This window comes from Cervus canadensis, chromosome 2 (genome assembly GCF_019320065.1).
Source record: "Cervus canadensis isolate Bull #8, Minnesota chromosome 2, ASM1932006v1, whole genome shotgun sequence".
In the NCBI taxonomy this organism is placed as follows: Eukaryota; Metazoa; Chordata; class Mammalia; order Artiodactyla; family Cervidae; genus Cervus; species Cervus canadensis.
In genome coordinates, this window is record NC_057387.1 from 6,156,934 (window position 1) to 6,172,087 (window position 15,154).

The window sequence follows — 15,154 nt, forward strand, 5'->3', positions numbered from 1 at the left end:
AATAATGAGAACACAGTAAATAAGAGAATGACATAGCTAAGAGGAAACACGAGCTTTTTTTTGAGGAAACAGAAGCTTTCTATGATGTTTTCTAGGCAACAGAACTCTGACCCACCCCAAGTGGTTATATAGATATATACACACATACATACATACAGATAGTTCTGACTGAAGAGGATACAGCCAAAACTGATCAAACACAAAAAAACTAAAGTGGCCTCATGGTAGGGGGCAGGGGAAAGTGATCCACAGACGTGACGACCATGGTTTTACGGCATAGATGTAGATGAGATCAAATACGTCTCAGTGCCTACTCACTGCCGGCAGCCGGAACACTGCGTTTCCATGAATGAGTCCACAAACAAACATGCCCAGAAGAGAAACACACAGGCAGAGCTTGGAGACACCGGTCTTGGCTATAAGCTAGAACTAACCCATCACCGTGATTCAGGATGTCCTGCTACAAATAGCTTATTGGGGGCACTGCCTTGGGTAACTACCCTCTCTGCAGCTTTTGAAGAACAGTTCTCCAGTTCTCTTTCATGACACCTTCCTTGTGGATTATTGGCTATTACTTTCTCCCCTCCATAACCTTCCCCAGGCTTCTTCCTTCAAGGAATGTCTCCTACACCTCATTCCCCTCACACACTGAATTTGTTTCTATTAGATCCTCCATAACATTGCTATAAAATTACCCATTTAATCATTAGCTGCAAATCATTTGTTCTTGTATCCTCAAAAGAAAACATTATATGTTGTACAAAGTAGATGCTCAAAAATGGTTTTTAACTGAACTAAGCAGAACTTCAGTTCAGTTCAGTTCAGTCACTCAGTCGTGTCTGACTCTGCGACCCCATGAACTGCAGCACACCAGGCCTCCCTGTCCATCACCAACTCCCAGAGTTCACTCAGACTCATCTCCATTGAGTCGGTGATGCCATCCAGCTATCTCATCCTCTGCTGTCCCCTACTCCTCCTGCCTTCAGTCTTTCCCAGCATCAGGTCTTTTCAAATGAGTCAGCTCTTTGCATCAGGTGGCCAAAGTATTGGAGTTTCAGCTTCAGCATCAGTCCTTCCAATGAACACCCAGGACTGATCTCCTTTAGGATGGACTGGTTGGGTCTCTTTGCAGCCCAAGGGACTCTCAAGAGTCTTCTCCAACACCACAATTCAAAAGCATCAATTCTTTAGTGCTCAGCTTTCTTTATAGTCCAACTCTCACATCCATACATGACTGCTGGAAAAACCATAGCCTTGACTAGATGGACCTTTGTTGGCAAAGTAACGTCTCTGCTTTTTAATATGCTCTCTAGGTTGGTCGTAACTTTCCTTCTAAGTATAAGCGTCTTTTAATTTCATGGCTGCAGTCACCACCTGCAGTGATTTTGGAACTCCCAAAAATAAAGTCAACCACTGTTTCCACTGTCTCCCCATCTATTTGCCATGAAGTGATGGGACCAGATGCCATGATCTTAGTTTTCTGAATGCTGAGCTTTAAGCCAACTTTTTCACTCTCCTCTTTCACTTTCATCAAGAGGCTTTTTAGTTCTTCTTCACTTTCTGCCATAAGGGTGGTGTCATCTGCATATCTGAGGTTATTGATATTTCTCCCGGCAATCTTGATTCCAGCTTGTGCTTCATCCAGCCCTGCGTTTCTCATGATGTACTCTGCATACAAGTTGTTCAAAAGTATTGACTGAACTTTCTTTTGGAAAGTTTTACTTGGTTCAGGTTGTGAATCCCCAATACCAGTGATTATTTCTGCTTTGCTTGCTTAAATTAGGGTGCCCAGCAGGTAACAAACACAAAAGAACCATTAATAAGCCTAGAAGTACTATCCCATAAATACCTAACATGTGCCAAGGACTATCTCATGTAATATTTACAGTCACTCTACCAGGTTTGTTTTCATCAATAAAGTAACTGAGCAGAAAGAAGTTAAAACTGATCTGGTTACACAGTTGACAGGCATCAAAGCTCATGCAGGAAGCCAGGGTTTGCATTACTCCAAAAGCTACTTAGGTTGCTTTGTTGCATTTGTTTTGTTTTTGTCTTTGTTTGTCATCATACTACACTCTCCTTTGATCAGACCTCTGCTACTTCACCAGAGCTACACTCCTGCTCAACCTTTCTACTTAGTTACATTCAGACTTCTTTCATTTCTTTTTTTCACCTTGCCTCCTTAGGACCTCTATTTAAAAGTTTCAGTCCTCTCGGTGATTCAAATCACCACCAAATGGTTATTTCTTCAGTGAAATATTCTCTTACCCCCTTGATTGCACATGTACTGAAAGCATCATGTAATTTTTCTACATAGAAAGGATCATAGTTTATAATCATATATCCATTGCTATGGTTGTCTAATTAGTGCCTGCACCCCTATAAGCTCCTTGTTTTATTCACCATTGCATTCCCGGCACTTATCAGTGTGCTGGATAAATAGTTGCAGAATGAATTAATGATTGTCTTAAGCCACATATTCAGTTGTTGTATCTGGCTAGTCTAAATTCCATACCTTAAAAGGAAGTATCCCCAAAACTTACTATAAACAGACATCACCCTTTTCTGCCTCTTTGAATGAATCTTTCTAAAGGTTCAAAATTTAAGCAATGTGACTTGTGAATAAAACCCATAAACATACATGAAAGAATTTCAAGAAGACGGAAGGTCCTTCTCTACCCGCTTCTTTGGTTAACAGTGCAAATTCCTTTAACAAGAAATGTATTCAAACTTTAAAAATAAAAAGTTATTGGCCTTCATTCATTCAGCAACTATTTTCTGAAAGGCTATTAGGTGCTGTTCTGGGTGCTAAAACGGCAGAGAAGACTCCTGTTATCATGGTACTTATAATACACAAACTAGCAAATAAATAAATAAGAAACCTAAAGAGATATTCATGCCATGAAGACAATAAAATCCAGTAATGTGATGGAGAATGAATGAGGGTTGTTTCAGGTAAGATGATCAGGAAAGGCCTCCCTAAATATGAGATTGACAAAGAAATAGATAAATAGGACAATGAAGAGAATAGGCAATACTCATATACATATACACAAGAAAAATACATATATAAGTGGGAACTTTCCATATAAGAAAATGGGCATTTAGAATCAGTGAAAAGTTTCAGATGATTCAGTAGCCTTTTCAAAAACAAATAAAGGTATATTCATATCTCACACAAAAATAAAGAGCCCAAAACGTAAAAACAGAACTATCCAAGTATTTCCAGAAAATATTGAGAATCTGCTGTGAGCAAGAAGAAAACCTACATAAATAAGACATAGAAAGAAAAATCTACAAATAAAAAGAATGATAATGCTTTCATCAAAGTTCAAAACATCTTTGAGATAAAAGGCATCACGGACTTAACAGACAAGCAACAGGCCAAAAGAAATACTTGAAATTCTATAACAAAACAATGTGTATGCATTTTTCTGGTATAAAGAGTCTCTGCAAATCATTTTTTAAAGTGACTAGAAAAATGGGCCAAGTAAATAAAAACCATTTAAAAGAGGAAACAATATAGTACCAGTAAACATCTAAAAGGACTCAACCTCACTAGAATCAGAAAAACAAACAGCAGCAGTTGAGTACCAATTTTATCTGTCAGACTGGCAAAAATTTTAAGTGTGAAACTATGAAATTTGGCAATAGTGTGGAGAAATAGAGACCCATACTCTGCCACTGGGTTTATAAATTGGAAGATAATTTAAATCAAACCATGCAAACTATGCAAAACATAGACTCTGATCTATACATTCCATTTATTATTTATCCTAGAGAAGATCTACTTAGGTGCATAATGATGTAGCCACAAAGAAGTGCTTTGCATTTTTTTTTAATTTTTATTTTTAATTGAAGGATAATTACTTACTATGTTGTGTTGGTTTCTGTCGTACAACTGTGTGAATCAGCTATAAGTATACATATACCCTCTCCTGTGAGATCCCTCCCAATCCCCCATCTCACCCCCTTTTTATTTTATCAAGGTAAGAACAATTAATATAAGACCTACCCTTAACAAATTTTTAAGTGTATAACATATTATTGTTGGCTACATATTATTGTTGACTATATGTATAGTATTGTATCAGATCTCCAGAACTTACCTCACCTTGCATAATTGAACTGTATGCCTATTGATTAATAACTCTCCATTTACCCCTCCCCTTGAAAGTGAAAGTCTTAGCCACTCAGTCATGTCCAACTCTGTGACCCCATGGACTGTAGCCTGCCAGGCTCCTCTGTCCATGGGATTCTCCAGGCAAGAATACTGGAGTGGACAGCCATTCCCTTCTCCAGGGAATCGTCCCAACCCAGGGATCGAACTCAGCGCTCCTACATTGCAGGCAGATTCTGTACCATCTGAGCCATCAGAAAAACCCACTCCTCCCCTTAGACTCTGACAACCACCATCCCACTCTTTCATTCCATGAATTTCACTGTTTGGGACACCTAATTTAGGTGGAATCATGCACTACTTTTTCTGTGACTGATTTTTTTCCCTTCACAAAATGTCCTCAAAGTTCATTCATGCTGTTGCATATTGCAAAATCTGCTTCTATTTTTAAAGCTAAATATATTTCATTGCATGTGTAAGCCACGTTTTCTTTATCCATTTATCTGTCAGTGGACATGTAGGTTGTCTCCACATCTAGGCTACTGTGAATACAATGAACATGGGGAATGCTAGTATCTTCAAGGTCTTGATTTTAATTATTTTGGATAAATACCCAGAAGTGGAGTTACTGGGTCCTGTGGTAGTTCTATATTTAATTTTGAGGACTCTCCATACAGTCTTCCATAAATGCTGTGGCCAACTGATCTTCAAGAAGGATGCAAAGAATATATAATGTGGGAAATGAGTCTCTTAAACAAATACTGCTAAGAAAACTAGGTACTCACAAGCAAAAGAATGAAATTGGACCCTTATCTTACACCATACACAAAAATCAACTCAAAGTAGGTTAAAGAATTAAATGTAAGATCTGAAACTTTAAAACTTCTAGAAGAAAACATAGAGGGAAAGCTTCATGATAGTGGTCTTGGCAATGACAACATAGATATGATACCAAAAGCACAAGCAGAAAAAAGCAAAAATAAAGAAGTGAAACTACATTGAACCAAAAAGCACAGCAAAGGAAACAATCAACAGGATGAAAAGGCAAGCTACAGTGTAGAAGAAACTGTTTGTAAACCATATATCCAACAAGCAACTAATATACAAAATACCTAAGTAACTCATACAACTTGAGGGCAAAAAAATAAAATAAAATTCCACTAATAAAATCCCTGAAAATGGGCTAAGGAATTGAATGGACATGTCTCCAGTGAAGACATACAAATGGTCAAGAGACATATGAAAAATGCTCAACCTTGCTAGCCATCAGGAAATACAAATCAAAACCACAGTAAGAAATCAACCCCATATCTGTCAGGATGGCTATTATCAAAAATGAATAAAGGAAAGACAACTGTAGACAAGAGTGTAGAGAAACTGAAATCCTTGAACACGTGGGTACAATATTTTTTTAAGTAACAAAACTTGGAAATGTTCTACCAATAAGGGAGTGCTAGAAACTATGGCATATTCCTGCTATGAAATACTAATCAATAGTTTAAAAGTATGAGTTAGAACCATATGTCGTTACATGGTTATATGTCCATGACATGGTTTTAGGTGGATAAGCAGGATTCAAGACATATATAAAGCACACTATATATTTCTATGGATATCAAAACACACTTACAGACATATATACACATATATACATAAAAGATCTAGAAAGTTAAACACCATCGAACTAGGGCACACTCTAGTGCTAAAATAGGCTAGTACATGAGTACGGAGCAAGGAATCTTGGAAGGAAAGTGCTGAAAATAGTAATTCCCTCAGAGATCGTGGTGTTTGGCATTGGAGATTGGAAATGAAGATCAAAGGGAAACTTTAGTCTTATTTGTGATGTTTTGATTTTAACAAAATATGTCCCCTGTTAACGTCATTCACATTTGTTTCTCTGACCAAAAAAACAAAAATATTCCTTGGGGCAGTCTATCAGAACCTTCAGGGTGCTAACCAACCAACTATGCACATCCGACAGACTCAAAGTATGGGGTGACCTATCTTATGTTTTGAGAATCACTTGAGGTATTGAGAGATATTATTTATTAGTATTATATCTTGCAGATAGAGTAGAAGAAAAAACAGTTGCAAATTGCTACTTAAACCTTTCTCTCTCTCTCTCTCTCTTTTTTTTAGAACTTACAAATGAATCATCATCAAGCCTTACAACAAACCTGAAAGGAAAGATTACCACCCCCCTTCACAAAGTAGGAAAGTAAAAGCCGAAGTCACTTCACTCACAACCTAGGTAGACTTACCTGACCTGGCTGCTGGACCCCATTCATCATGCTGAATTACATGTCTGTCTCTCAAGCCAAATCACGAGTCATTTAAAGTTAGGGATCTTGCTTCCCTATATATCAAAATCCGATTAACTCTAACTTGCCTGGGTCACAAAACTAGAAAGAGACAGAAGACTCTTCCAGTTCCTCTGACTCCTTGGCCAGGGCTACTTCACCCATAGCCCAATAGTTTCCAGGAACATCAAAGACTATATAGTTCAGAGAGCATATGTTTGTGTAATGAAAACCCCACTTCCCTCTTGACAGTCAAAATTCCCCACCCTAGCCAAGCTGGATAGTTGGCTGGAACACTCCAAACTGACTCCAAAGGAGCCGTGATTCAGGACCTCCCAGATCCAGTGGTAGATGGCTGACTCTCCATCGCAGGACTGCCCACCCCAGGATTGAGACAGGCTGTGGGTCCAAGCCATCAGGAAAACGGGGAAGTAAATGGAAGGCTAGGCAGATGTGAGTGTGATGGTCATAGCCAGAAACTACCAGGAATTTTTTTTTTAAAGAAACTAGAATCAAACTTTTTACAAGTTATTTCTGTACTTGGGTGAGTTTCCAAAGGCCTCTTTCTGAAACAGTCAGGACCACATCACCGTTTAGGGCGAGTCACCAGCACATCCTGCCTGATACCATCCTGTTCTGTGGAGATTTTTTGCAGGGAGGGATCCCTCCTGGTCAGCCCTGTGTCTCTTGCAGCTTCCGGTTAAACACAGCTGAGAAAGTGTAACCCCCTTCTTTCACAACTACCGTAGAAAGTTAGACCAGGGGCTTTCCCCGGGGTCCAGCGGTTAAGACTCTGCCTTCTATGACTCCACCTTCCAAGGGAGGGCGTGTGGCTTTGACCCTTTGTTGGGAAACTGAGGTCTCACGTGCCACAGGGTGCAGCCAAATTTTTTTTAATGTTGGACCATTTCCTACCTTATGCTATCACTTATGTGTGGAATCTAAAAGAGCCAAACTCAGAGAAACAAAGTTGTAGTTATCACGGGAAGGGGGTGGGTTAGAGTGGAGAAATATTAATCAAGAGGTACAAACTTACAGTTATAAGATGAATAAGTTCTGGGGATCTAATGTACAGCATGGTGGTTGTAGCTAATAATACTATATTTTATACCAAAGTATAGATATTAAATATTCGTACCACAAAAAGGAAATTATATGCCAGAATGAAGATGTTAGTTAAAGCTATGATGATGATCATTTTGCCACATATCAATGTATCAGATCAGCAGGCTGTATGCCTTAAACTTACACAACGCTGTATGTTATTTATAGCTCAATAAAGCTGAGCCGAGAGTCAAACCACATTCCCAGGCGCAAGCTCTACTCTGGGGCTCCAATAGGACAGTGAGTGAAGATCGAGCCCTGAAGATGAGTGCTGAAGCGACCTTTGAGCTGCTGAGAGAGAAAGGGTGTACAAGAAGCTGAGGTCTGCCACACAGCTCACACACCGAGGGGTCTCAGGGTGGGAGGCTCTCTGTGCTGGTGGAGCAACAGATTCCAGGGCTACACAAGCCATATTGCAGTGTCTGTTTCCTGCTATAGCACTGATAGATGGTAGACAGACAAGAGATGATGAAGAGGTAGATAGACGATATTTATTCAGAAGATACAGATTTAATATAAAAAGAAACAGTTTCATAAGTGTTGCTATAATAGTTAGCTGCATTTATTTGGAAAAAATAGCACCATAATTTCCCCTTGGTGATAACACGGAAAGTAGGCAAAAAAGGCCACCCTTAGGATTTCCTGCCCTAAAAAAAAAATGGAAAATTTGAGTACCTCTATTTCTATTTCTCCCAAGTCCCTCTGAAGTGACTATAACTGACAGATAGTAGAGTTCTCATCCCCCCCTCCCCCGCAAATCTGATTGTTAGCAAAACTCACCTTTTTCTCTGAAGCAGAGCTAGAGGTATATCCCACTTTAAGATACGTCTGAACTTGCCAAGCTCATAAATCATGAAAAGTTTATCCACACTACACAATAATTCTTTGAACAAGCCTTCGGTGCTGAGTACCTTTGAATAACAAGTTTCCACACAGTACATTTAAAATAACATTCAGTATACAAAAATGTTCCATCTACTTACCAAAGTCATAAATCATGGAGAGAGTCTCCACATTACAAAATACTGCTTTACTTTACAAAAGGATCTGCTGCTAAGTTCCTCTGATAGAAAATCCTTCCAGTAATTCAGAATATGATTCAGTACACCTAAATCCAGTTTATACTCAACTTTCCAGGAATACAGCTTGTGTACCAAGCAGGTAACATCTGGTTTGGCAGATGGTCATTCTTCCCAGATAATCCATCCTTCCAGGTCCAAAAGCTAGAGATAATCTGAGGTGACTACCACTTGATGGAAAAATAAAAAGTCTCAGATTTCCCTGAGGGATCTTTACACTGAGCCTGTGAAAGGAGCCAGATAGGAAGTGCCTGCCCTCCTAGAAAATCAGCTATGGCCTGCGGCCAGGGCCCCTCCACCTAAACTCGGGTAGACCGTCCTGTAGGAAGGGGTGGGGGCCCTGGAAAGGCTGGAGTGGGAAGGGAAATGAGATAAAGGGACCTAGGCCAAACAGGAACCAATCTGAGGTGGACTGTGTGCACAGTTGGGCATGGTATACTTGTCCCCGTGTGTGTTGAAGAGCCTGGAGGGGAGATGAGAAGCCACATGCTCTACGGCCATAGATTTTCGTTCAGGGGGCCATTCAGGGCATTCAAGGCTTGTTTTCCTCTCTGCTGAGTCATTTTTCATTTCAGATTCAACAAATAAAAAGCGCAATCTTTGGAGTATTTCATACTCAGCAAACAAATATGCAGAAATGAGCTTAGTTTTGGCAGAGGAAGAGGCACACACACATGCACCCCCTCACTGTACCAAACGTCCTCCTGTTTTATATTGATTCCCAAGGATTTGTTGATGTCTTCCTCATTCCCAACTTTCCTCTGGGAGTCCCAGTCTCTTGCTTCTCAAAACGTAGCTGCTCAGGGCTGAGCCAAAGACCTGGGTCGGCCCAGTCTGTAAGTGTTTAAGCACACAGGATGTTCCCCAGATGACCCGAGGTGACCCCCGCTGCTCAGAGGGGGATGACGCAGCCAGCCGTGTTCCTGCCCTCGTTAGAAGAGAGCTTTGCTTTCCTCACCCTGTCACCTGTAAAATGGAGACAGCTAGAGGTCGCTGAGTGAGAGCCCTGTGCGAGGACACTCCCCCTGCCCGGGGCAGAGGGACCACAGAACGTCCACGGTGGGACAGCATCTGTCTGCCATCCTTTCCAAGGATATAATCGCAAGAGTGCCTTCATGAGATTAGGAGGAGGGAGGGAAAAGGTTGATACAAAGTGAAGGCAGGCTCTGTTAGAAGCTCAGTACCCCCGGCCTGCTGAATCCGCCGGCAGAGCCTCCAATCTCAACAAGTTCCAGCAGCCTCGGCTCCCCACCAGGGTGTTTTACTTCCACCCTGACCTCCAGGCTCCCCCACTTGAGCACCTTCCCCACCCCGCCTCCCTCACTCTCTTACCCCATCCCACCCTCTACCCAGGCTCCTCAGGCCCCTGACCCACGTCCTGGGGAGCAGAGGGCTGCCTGGAGGCAAGCTTGAGCCCAGGAAGGTTAGCAGGAGGGCTGACTGACGGTCTGTCAGAAGGTTTTAGAGGTTATGAAATAAAGATATCAGTCCTCAAAATTATGGACTCACAGCCACAAAAGCTTGAAGGTACCCGAAAACTCAACTGCATCAATCCTCTGCGGTTAAAGGTAAGGAAGGTCAATCAGCCCCCAAAGCAGAGAGGCCTCCGTGTGGGCAGCAGCTGGTCAGAGGCAGGGCCAGGCCTCTGGTCACCCAGGCTAGCATGGGTTCTCTGACGACACTGCCTCCCTTGGTCCGGCCTCCTGCTTCTCTTTCCTCAAACTCGGCACACACACCTGCTTTAGGCCCCGTCTGTCTCAGTAACTGATCTCTTTAAACCAGAGTGAAGTTATTTGGAAAATCTCTGTGATGGTTTTCAAACGTGTCCACAAATCCGTGACATGCAGTCATGTGTTCATGGAAAGCTGGCATCTTATTTCCCTCCCCTTGAATACAAGCTCAACAGGGTGCCTCGCCTCTAACAAAATTAAAACAGGAAGAGTGACGGCTGTGAAACTCCAGAGCTGGGCCCCAGAAGGTAACCCACATCCACTGGGCTCTCTCACAGACTTGCCCTGCGAATGCGCTGCCAGGCAATAAGGGAGCCCAGGCCACGTGGAGAAGCCAGGCGCAGGTCTTTTGGCGGATACCATCACCAAGGTCCCTGCTGGCAGCAGCAGAGACTCACACACTTGTGAGTGAGGAAGGCACCCACGTGACTCCAGCCCCGGCCATCAACTGTTACAATCCCAGGAGAGACCGTGGGCAAGACAGCTGAACTGAGCCCAGTCCCCAGAAACAGAAGCGATAACAACAATAACATGATTGCTGTCTGTTAAGTCACTAAGTTGTGAGGTGATTCATCACATGGCAAAAAATAACTGGAACAACCTCCTTGGGTAAGGAAGGCACAGCTTCCTGCAGACCTAAGTACTGGGTTTTGAATGCTGCCTCGTTGTTATTCGTCAGCAATCTGCCCATTGCCTCAAAGTCTAGGGGTAAAATGGAAACAATGGTGAGCAAGAGACACAGCTCTCTCATTAAACCCAGAGGTGGGCTGAAAGACCAACCATCCACATATAAAGTGCCTTTCCCTTGAGGGCTTGGTAGTGAATCTGGAAGCAGCATCTTACTCACTATATCACCCCTTCTTATTGCCCCTGGGTCCCTGCACCCCATGCTTGACCACCCCTCTCTCCAACAACTCCTTCCCAGCCACCGGGTCCAAAGCCAGACTTTCCAGGTTTGAATCCTGCACCAGTTATGTGGACCTGACCACACACTTGAACCTAGATTCTCTAGGAGTGTCGTGAGGATGGAATGAGTTATTACATAAAAAGTACTTAGAACAATGTCCAGCTCATAAATTTTCACAGATATTTGAATTTCTACTTTATTTTTACTATGTACATCTCCTTGTCTCAATAAATGTGCAAGTTACAGGCAAAAACCACTCATCACCCTCTGTGCATCAGTTCACACCTACACAGTGGGTGCTCAGACACACTCGCAGGTCGATGGGCAGGTCATAAAACAGACAATAGCGCCAGTATAAACTCCTTGCCTTTGACAAGCACACTAAACCTTGCTGGGAACATCCTAGGAGTGATGTTGTCTCTGGAGAAAGTGACTTGACCCTTTACGTACAGTCATTCACAAGTCACGGAAGACTCAGGCACTTAACTATGAACCAGCACAGCACAAACCAGCCTGGGGCTGAGGAGGGCAGGGCTGTGGCCATGCCTGGCGGGACAGTGACATGATCATGCTGCTAGATCAAGCGCTGTTCTGTTCCCCTGTGAGAGTGTACACGCCCCAACGACCTTTCAGTCCAGCCACCCAAAGCCACGAGGGCCAAGACCTGGCTCCAGCCATTCCATTTCCACCAGGGCTGCCTTATTCTTGTGGTTCATGGTCGTGCTGGCCTCTTAAGAACACATGTCTCTATCAGGCTGCTTATTAATTTGCATAGGCCCAATCAATGTGAAGTAAATTTGATCTCATCCATCCATCAGAAACCCTCCTGAGCCTCAGAAGAGATTAGGTGTGATGCCAGTGAACCCTGCTTCGGGTGCCTGCAGGAGGCCCACCAGCCAGCATCTCCCCTTTCAGCAAAGGGACCTAGGTGTCTTTCCCGTAACATATTCAGGGACTCCCGAATACAAGGGTTAACACCAGTGCTTTTGCCACAAAAAGAATGGAGATCCCTCACCTTCTCTGAGACCATCAGCTGAAGGAGGAAGCAAGAATTTCACCTCTTAGGGCTTTGCAACCATATTCTATAGTGAAAACTTCAGCCATGATACAGGTCAGGCACTTCAGCCAGATACTAATTGATCTTTGGGTTGAAGGACACGTTTTCTATAGATCTGGAAAGTATGAAATATGGATAAAAGTAGAAAATGGTGTCACAATTAAAGTTAACTGAGATGATGAACATAAAGGACTTATAGCACCGGTGCCTGGGAGATAGTAAGTTATTAGCATTTAGATAGCATTAGCATTTAGTTGTTAGTAGTAGGACTGTGAAGCTCCAATACTTTGACTACCTGATGCAAATGGCTGACTCACTGGAAAAGACCCTGATGCTGGGAAAGATTGATGGCAAAAGGAGAAGAGTGCAGCAGTGGATGAGATGGCTGGAAAGCATCACCAATTCAATGGACATGAAATTGGGCGAACTCCAGGAAAGGGTAAGGGACAGGGAGGCCTGGCGTGCTACAGTCCATGGGGTCGCAGACACACACGACTTAGCGACTGAATAACAAGTGTTACTGTGAATAGAATGGTACACGGGAACAAAAAAAAGCTCAGCAGTTGAGGTGACACATATATACTGAAAATCGGTTGTGAGCCCAGTACAGGTTGAGTCACCTGGAGGCAATACAACAAAAAAGCATCGGAAGAGTTACATGGCTGGCACATACAAACATTTGGAAAAACAAAGATAGCAGGCCGGCAAGTTCATGGCAGGTCATAGCTACAGGGATAGTGTGATAGAGAAGGAGATACACAAGTGGGCCTGGATGAATGATGGACTGTATGAAAGACCAAGAAGGAAAAATAAAAAAAAAGAATTCTGAAAAACTGCAAAGTTTGAATGGCCTGGCCAATGAAAGAGGTGAAGGCTCACTAAGACCTTCAAGGCTGAGAAAATAAAGAGAGGAGTTTAGTGCTGACCAGCTTGTTTGCCATCACGACCAAGCTCAGACACCTCATAGACCCTTTTGGGGACCTGAAGGTCTTCTATTCAAAAGTCTTAAGAAAAACAAGCGCAGCAAGGACTGGAGCGTAGTGATAAACTTAATCTGCTCACTTTGCTCTGAGTTTAGGGGTGGCCAAGCAAAGCAGAAGATGGGATATTATGCAATCCTTGTCATGGGGACATACAGACACTAAAGGTAATGTGGGCCCCACCACCTTAGACAAATATAGCCCAAGAGTCCCTGCTCAAACCCCAGAGCCCAAAAGTTTCGTTCAGCAGTTGCATCAGGACCAAATGCCTGGGACTCCTTTCCTGACTCCTTCTCTTCTCTTCAAGCAAGTCACTCCCTCCTCACCTGCAGCTCCTTGCCAAAGTAATAATGTCACTGATCATGAGAAGTCTGGCCTCTAACCCTTTGCATTTCATGCTTCCTTCGTATTGCTAGCTGGACATTCCCTTCTATGTTACTTTCCCTGGAAGCCTCTGAACCAGAAAATATAAGTGTATTTAAGGCTATGAAACATCTGCAGACTTCATCTGACTTCAGGAAGTTTCCCTGTGCGTCACCAATGCCTGGCACCTACTCCTGATGTGTAAAGAGCCTCCTCTCTCCAACCTGCCAGGCCTAATCCTCCCCACTTCCTAGCTCAGCTCCTAACCCCTGCATTGCCAAGGACAAGCGAGAGACCAAAAGCGTGCCTGATCCTGGTCTCAAAGCCTCCCCGTTCTCAGTCTCAGAAAGTTCTAATCAACTCCACCTCTCCTGCAGAAAGACGCACACCTTCCAGCTCCTTTGAAGCTGTCCGTTTTCACCAAGTAGATCCATGCTTTTGTTCAAACTCATGTTCTGAACACCTATCTGCCTTGCCCCAACCCACCTTTGGCCTCAGATGATAGCCTTGGAGATATATATAGATATGAATAGAACATTTGTTAGTAGCAATATTTCTCTGTACGCCCCTCCCCACTAGGCTGTGTGAGCTCTTGCAGGCAGGGACCTTGTCATGCCTTCTCTGAATTTTCAAAGCATAGTCTGGAGACCATCGGTGAGCATGCTAGGCAGATGAGCAGATGTCCAAAGGGGTCCTTAGGATGCAGGAGTGGCTGTTGCCCTGTCCATCTCCCTGCTGACACCTGAGCAGATGGAGTGCACCGGCTTCTCAGTTAGTCTCCCACCTCCTCTTTGGCACTTCTCCCAGGTCAAAATGGAATCTCCTCTCTTGACTCCTTTGCATCTATACCCCGTAACATAGCAGATACCGTCCCCTGACTGATACAGCTCCTAACTGGGCTCGTATATACCTGGGAAAATCTTGTCTCCTCAGTGCAACTGTGAGTTCCAAAGGGCAAGGATATTTCTTACCCCTCAGCGCTTATGAGAGCCACAGTAAATATTTCTGGAGCACATATTATACAATAGGCAATATGCTCAGTTTTACATGAATTTTCTCAGCCCTCATAACAACTCTCTGAAGTTTTTATCATTATTATCCTCACTTTGCAGAAGAGAAGACAGAAACACAGAGAACAGATAATTTGTCCAAGCTCACACAAGTGGCAAGTGCAGCAAGCATTCGATATATGGTTACCTACCGCAAGGCTGATGAGGTCTGGGGGCTGGACTCTGGCATGCCTTCCCCACCCAGTCCAGTCAAACTGTTCATCGTCACCGGGCACAAAGTTATGTTCAGCTCTCCTACACTTGCAAGATTTCTACCACACCACCACAAGTGAATCTGCCTTCAGGAGGCCATCCCCCTGGCCTCCACCTTTTCTTTAAATTGAAGTAAAGTCAATTTACAATGCTGTGTCAGTTTCTGGTGTACAACAAAGTGATTCAGTTATATTCAAAGTGATTTACACAAACACACACATGTATATATGGTTTTTCATGTTCTTTCTCATT

General features: G+C 43.1%; 1 protein-coding gene across 5 annotated transcripts in view; it reads right to left on the reverse strand.

Moving 5' to 3' along the window:
* Positions 1–15,154, reverse strand: part of DDR2 (discoidin domain receptor tyrosine kinase 2) — a 172,604-nt gene that overhangs the window by 73,826 nt on the left and 83,624 nt on the right. Inside the window, exon 1 of one of the 5 annotated variants that reach the window (XM_043450692.1) lies at positions 8,508–8,810. The exons of 3 other annotated variants lie outside the window; for them this stretch is intronic. In XM_043450692.1, coding sequence (XP_043306627.1) covers positions 8,508–8,516 — 9 coding nt within the window. In that variant the 5' untranslated portion in view covers positions 8,517–8,810. Of the gene's footprint in view, positions 1–8,507; positions 8,811–15,154 lie in introns of those variants that run through there. One more of the 5 variants, XM_043450684.1, reaches the window with a different exon arrangement.